The sequence below is a fragment of the Sinocyclocheilus anshuiensis genome, unplaced genomic scaffold (genome assembly GCF_001515605.1).
Source record: "Sinocyclocheilus anshuiensis isolate Anshui unplaced genomic scaffold, SAMN03320099.WGS_v1.1 scaffold379, whole genome shotgun sequence".
NCBI classification, from domain to species: domain Eukaryota; kingdom Metazoa; phylum Chordata; class Actinopteri; order Cypriniformes; family Cyprinidae; genus Sinocyclocheilus; species Sinocyclocheilus anshuiensis.
In genome coordinates, this window is record NW_015552574.1 from 520,683 (window position 1) to 527,355 (window position 6,673).

A 6,673-nucleotide genomic window follows, 5' to 3' on the forward strand; every position below is an offset into this window, starting at 1 on the left:
AAAACGAGACAGCGATAAATGAAAGATGTTAACAAGAAATGTGGCAACGATTCCTATTTCAAAGAGAGCGTGTGCCAGACGAGGAGTTAATGCGCCCGCTTGCTTGGCGGCAGAACAGTGAACCGTGTCTACTCCGGACGCGACACCGCCGCGTCGCAAAAGGTTGAGTCTGTCTACACAGGACATTTGAACTTTGTGTCAATACCTCATAAACAGGACGAGGCAGTTTACTGTCGGCGATTTGTCATGTTGTGTCGCGTCACATCCAGTGTAGCATCACTGATTATGAGTTCTATAGTATTTTGTCGTGTCGCGCCGCTCTCGTCCGGTAGACGGTGTATTTAACTTTCTTATTAAGGCTACTTTCTTGTTTAACTGTATTATTTCTTTGATATTTATTTTAGTGTTTTGCAGGCTGCGTGTTCACTGACGGAAGTGCTAAAATAAACACGCATTTTTGTTAATAGATGATTGAGCCTCATTTATTATTTGTTTCAAAATTATAGACATATATATATATATATATATATATATATATATACACATATACACACGTGTAATTTTTATACATAAATTACTTATAACTAATATTAATTATATATATAGCCTATCAACACCGCACCACCTGCGGTAGTTGGCCCATTACCACCACGGTGGTAAAAATCTGCCACCGTCACAGCCCTCGGAGTTTGTCCCAAGTTTTCAGTCTCAGCCAAGAATTTTCATTTTTGACTTATCATTTATTGCAAGAGAATTATACTTTGATGTGTTAGAAAACCAGTCACTCTGTTTTTGATTAAATATGCATATTAACTTCTTGTAACTTGCATCTCTGAACTGGTCATTGCCTTTGCAAAGTTTAACAAGTACAAGAATGTCAAATACATAAAAATGGGCAGCCTTCAACAAATTGTGACTCCTAATAATGGCTTTGGCAAGTGTGTAACCATGCCAACACTGTCTCCGCAGATACTACTACAACAAAAGGATCTTGCACAAGACCAAAGGGAAAAGATTCACCTACAAGTTCAACTTCAACAAGCTGGTGCTGGTGAACTATCCGTTCATTGACATGGGCTCTGCAGGTGAAGACCCCTGCTTCTTAAACTCAATCTTTCTGAAACCCACCCATTTAGTTTGATGTACAAAGTAAAACAGTTATTAACATTTCTCAACCTTTTTCATAGGTTCTGGTGTTCCACAAAGTGCACCGCCTGTCCCATCAGGTGTAAGCACTCATTTCCGCTTCCCTCCATCCACGCCATCGGACGTCCTCTCTCCTAGCGAGGAACTGCGCAGTCCTGGTGTCTTCAGTGCTGTGCCTCGACGCATAGCTCGTGGCTCTGTCTCCGACTGCAGCGATGGCACCTCCACCAACTCGGAGCTTGAGGAAACTGGCATAGCTCCCGGTGACGACCGCCTGGCCGACCGTGCCTTCAGAAACCTGCTCCATCCGCGCTTGTCCCACGATTCCTTGTTCCGTGTCTACGGTGCACCGCCCAACCCAACTGGGCTCCCCAGGAGTGGGCACCATGCGCCCCCACACAGGGTCCACCCTGAACCCTTGTCTCCATTCCCAGTGTCCCCTCTCCCAGGCCCTGGAGGCTTGCTGGCTCCTGCTCTTTCTCCAGCTCTCTCCATGACCCCTACATCTCACATGCCCTACACACCTTCTCCATCCCTGTCTCCCATGCTGGGCTCCCACTTCTCGTTCAATCCAGAAGACATGAAGCGTTACCTGCAAGCTCACACTCAGAGTGTCTACAACTATCATCTGAGTCCCCGTGCATTCTTTCACTATCCCAACATCATCATCCCCCAGCCCCAGCGCCCAGACAAGGGACTGGGAGCGCCAGCGGGTGTAGGTCCACACCTGTCAAGTCACCCTCTGCACCATCAGGCTGAGGAGCCTCATTTATCTCCGTTCAAGTTCAAGTTACAGCCACCACCACTGGGTCGCAAACAGAGAGAAGGGCCAAACCCGGCTGGAGCAGGACATGCTTCAAATTCTGGAAGCGCTGCTGCTTCCTTCTCTTACAGCGGGGAGCCTGGTGCAGCCTCAAATTCTGCTTCATCTGGAATGATGACCAACAACTCAACCCTAACTGGTCCACCAAAGATCAAGGTATGTTCACCTTAAAAAAAATCCACACTGTAGCTCCTTTGAGAATGAAAATGGTTTTCTGTAATGCTCATTTTTCTTACTTCTGTAGGTTGAGCCCATCTCAGACATGGAGTCGGAAGAAGAAGTCGAGGTCACTGACATCAGCGAGGAGGAGCATGAAGACGACGAATGTGATGTCTTTTCCCCTCCTCACCCTAATGGTGGCCTCGCCCCTCCACCCAACCACGATCGCATGACTGATGATGATGATCTCGAGGAAGATGTCTTCAAGACCCCAGCTGCCCCTACCTCAGGGGTTGGGGTAAATCTTTTAGGTCTTAAAGCAGAACCCCGAGAGCTAAACCTGGGCCAGGGCGCTCCTATTAGCCCCGGGGGTACGCGCTGCATCCCTCTGAAGCTGCGTTTTAAACGCCGCTGGAGTGAGGACCAGCGAATGGAGGCGGGAACCGAAGAGGCCGAGGACAAGAAGAGCAGGGCAGAGAGGGAGGAACTTACCCAGGAGGTGGAGCCTAAACTGGGGGAGGAAAATGGAGAGCAGAAGAGTCCGGAGACTTTGGCTGCACACCTGGGGACGGGCCAGAGGAGGGTGAGTTCTGAGCTGCAGCGAGCGACAGCACAGCTGTCTTTAGAAAACAACGTTTGCTGAAGAAGACATGGTCAAACACCAACTTACCAACACAGAGCTGTCCTCCTTAAGGGCTGAAGGCAACTGTTGCTCTCAGAAGTTACGTGAAGACCATCCATTCAGCATGTTCGGATGCCCAAACCATCTTTTTAACTTCTGTACATGCAGGTTCACTCACTTCAAAATATTGCAACACTAAAAATTATTAATACCGACATCTTTTTTATGCATTTTAAGTACCAAGGCCCCTTTCCCAAGTTTAACCAGAGCCCCTTGCTTACCGAACCCATTCCTTTTTGTTTGCTGTTTGCTGATCTTTTTCTTTTTTTGTCATGTCATTCATGCCAATGAAATTTAGTAACATAGTCACAGGCAAGTGGACATCGTCTTATTTAAACAGACACTCTTGGATGAAGTGAAAAATGCAGGAAGGATGCTGGCCCCACCTCAAACTCAATCATAGTTCTCAGACTCTGCGATTACAGACGCTCTTTCATTTTTTTTTGCATACCAAGATTCAAGTCCCAGACTTTTTGCAGAACCAGCTTGCCTTTCACTCTCAAACCAGGCCCTTCATGTCACTGCCTTCAGAGCCATTAATGCTAGCGTGCTATCAGCCTTTACTGCCGGCTCCGGACACCAACTTTCCTAGCTGTTCAGCAAGCTTAGCCGGCTGACGGGACCACTCAACAACCTCTTAACGTATCTTAACACATGTATATACATTGGGGGATTCGTTTTATATATGTTAGTCCGTCTTCATGACCACCAGCTGGATGACAAATTATAGATCACACACGATATTTCCTTCAACTTTATTTATTTATTTTTTTAAATGCAGTTTTAACCCTGAGGGAACGTAACAGGAACGTTGGGGCAACGTATCAGAGGGCGCTTTATGGTTTTAGCTTTCTAATCATCCCTAAAACCACTTAAACAATCCTGTACACCTTGCTGTTTTGTAAAGGACGCAAATCTTCATGGTTTGTTGGCGGTAAATCTCAGGCATACCACCCCACACCCCTTTCCTCTATCCAACAGGTTGTCTTTGAATATAAAGCCTTCAAATGAACAGACATTTGTGCCTTTTTACGGAAGACTGACTGCCCAGTGCTTTTCAATGGGTTGCTTTATCGACACGTACCAACTCACATACAGGAGAGGCCTTAGAAACATGACCTCAAACACTGCTTTTATGCCTTATTTAGTTTTGTACCTTAAAAGAAACTATCCTAAATAAGATTTGCATTTAGAGTCCATATATTCTCTCTTTATTGCACGATAGTCGTATATATTTGATAAAAGAACAAACGCTGGTTTTGATACAAATTATATTTCAGAAGGTAAATCTATATGGTAAATCTATGTCAGCGGGATGTTTGGTTTCAGGGCCCTACAGTGCTTTACTGTGAAAGAAAAGTGTTGTTATAGACAAACTTAAACATAACTGACCAATCGTTGAGAACCCTGAATGGCACAGCTGTCCTTGGCCTTATAAGGTCTACGTATAGTTTTAACTCGACCCGTCGCATTTGCGTTCTCCATCTCAGTCTCTCTGCAGTGTTTTAGTTGTAGGAGGCTGTTCTTTATCTATGATGATCAAGATTGAACAGGTAAGACATCCTATTTGGCTTCGCGTTTGCTACGGCCAGCTCAATTTGTAGCAAAATGCAGGGACTTCGTAGTCAATGACGGCCTCGAAGAAAGGGACCTCACTTCACCGAACTGACAACTAGAAAGTGGACATTCAGCCTCTTAGCCCTCATCTAAATAGGAAGTATAGGACCTGACACACTTAACACTCATTTTTTCCCCCCTCTTTTTACTTTTTTGGAGTTTGTTTGGCGGCCTTACACCGGTTCAGTATCTGTATTTTAACTGACAGCTGCCTTATTTGTTAGAAAATACTTTGTTTTCCTCTTGCTCTGTATTCAATATAAACAGTGCTGTTTTATTATACCTTTTTTGTTTATATTACCAGTTATCATTTTTAATGTTGGTATTATTGCTGGTATTTTGTTTGTACCCCTTACCTGGATTTTAACCTGTCAAGATGAACATTTTAATAAAGTGTATTCCTCTACCCTCTTTGATACCATGATATAAAAGTGCCCTGGCTTTGTATTATTGCTGGTTTTTAGTTGTAATGAAGAAAACCAGGTGAAGAGGGAGGGTGACATTATGCTATCACATTTTTATTTTAATGTCTTTTTTTTTTTTTTTGGTTATGTACATATATAAATATATATTTTCCATTTTGAGGGGATGATGTAAGAAAAAGACAATTATTTCTTGTGTTCAAGGTCTTTCTGCTTTCGCTTCTTTCTTAAAGCTTTCCATCTGTCTCTCAACGGTTATGTAATACTTTGTAAAGAGAGACAAAACTTGACGTTACAAGGAACCATGTATACTTTAGTTTCTCGTGTGGTTTCTTTTGCTCTTGTAATTAAAACTGTAATCAGGGTTCATTAAAACAGGTCAAAACGGATCTGGGTTTCTTGTCCTTCATTTACATCTCCCGGTTTTTCTCTGTTGATGGTATCTTGTAAGTACTGGTAAAATACACCTCAAAATACAACTAATATTTCAACATTTTCACTATACTGTCTATTAAACCTCAACCCTTAAACATTTTAAACTAACAATATACTGAAACAATATACTAAAACTAACTCAAACACCAGTAATCAGAATGGCAGATTTTCACTAAACTGATATAATGTGTTTTATTTGGCATAGTACTACAGTAACATACCATAGTAATACTATGGTATTTTTTGGACTGGTTAGGACAGTAATTGTAAAAGCTGCTAAACATGATTCCAGGCCTGTACATGTACACACACACACACATACATAAAGACATATAAGGTCTTTTTTATGTTACCTGTGCACTCTAGTTATGCTTCTGTAGTTTCAGTTTCAAACACAAATGAACAAGGGCTGTTATTCCAGATCCCGTTTGAGGTGAAGCGAGATGCAAAATCAGGATTTGCTTTCCTAATGTACTGGAAATTCACGCCACAGGAAGACCGTTAACACTAACGTTCCTCCAAACCAGACAGCATTTGTGAGCTGAGCGCGAAGCAGCTGGCTTTCGTTTTAGAGAGAAACCTGGAATCAAGTATACTAAAATAATTTCCTCCGACTGCACACAGTTAAGAAAGTACCGTGCGATTTTATCCACTTGTAATTATTTGTAAAACAGCGCCCTCTGCTGCTAAAATATGGCCATCGTTCACTTTTGTTTAGAAGCGGTTATCGAGGCTCTTAAAGGCGAAGTGTCATTTTAGATGTTTTAATACCGTCTCCCATTCTAGTTTAATGTGCAAAATCTATAAATCAGCCACTCGTAGTCATCATTAATCATAATTCCAATTCCGTTTGACACCGCTAGTGGTGCAGAAACAGTTCACCCTTAAAGACACAATATGTAAGATTTTTTTATTAAAATATCCAAAAACCACTAGAACAGTGTTATATATTTTGTTGACTTGTGTACTTACATTATCCCAAATGTTTCGAAGAATGTTTAAATCCAGAGAAATAAGCAATTTTATCTAGTGACACAGAGCGTGTCTATAGTGTCATTGTGTCGCCTGCTAATGACGTCATAACCCCTCGATTTCCGGTTTTGTTTTGTAGAAAACATGGAAACACCAAAGACGCTTTAATATGTTGTGCATTTTAATAGACCGGTGACGACCGCACAGAGTAGCATTATAACAGAACTTTTAAATGTATCTAGTATGCTTCGGAACACAAATTAAGATATTTTTGATGGAATCTGAGAGCTTCCTGACCCTCCCATAGACAGCAATGCAACTGAAATGTATTCATGTCTCCAAAATCAATTTTGGAGAGTATCAGCTGGACGTAAACAGCGTATGCTGTTCTGTGTCAGCTGCGTCACACGGATACGC

The 6,673-nt window shown here is 42.4% G+C and overlaps 1 protein-coding gene across 3 annotated transcripts in view; it reads left to right on the forward strand.

The window, feature by feature from the left end:
* Positions 1-5,238, forward strand: part of erf (Ets2 repressor factor) — a 34,501-nt gene extending 29,263 nt beyond the window's left edge. For 2 of the 3 annotated variants that reach the window (XM_016455934.1, XM_016455936.1), the window contains 3 exons: positions 970-1,085; positions 1,188-2,125; positions 2,214-5,238. In XM_016455934.1, the coding sequence (XP_016311420.1) occupies positions 970-1,085; positions 1,188-2,125; positions 2,214-2,771 (1,612 nt within the window). In that variant the 3' untranslated portion in view covers positions 2,772-5,238. The remainder of the gene's footprint in view (positions 1-969; positions 1,086-1,187; positions 2,126-2,213) is intronic. The other variant, XM_016455935.1, reaches the window with a different exon arrangement.
* Positions 5,239-6,673: the final 1,435 nt, after the last annotated feature.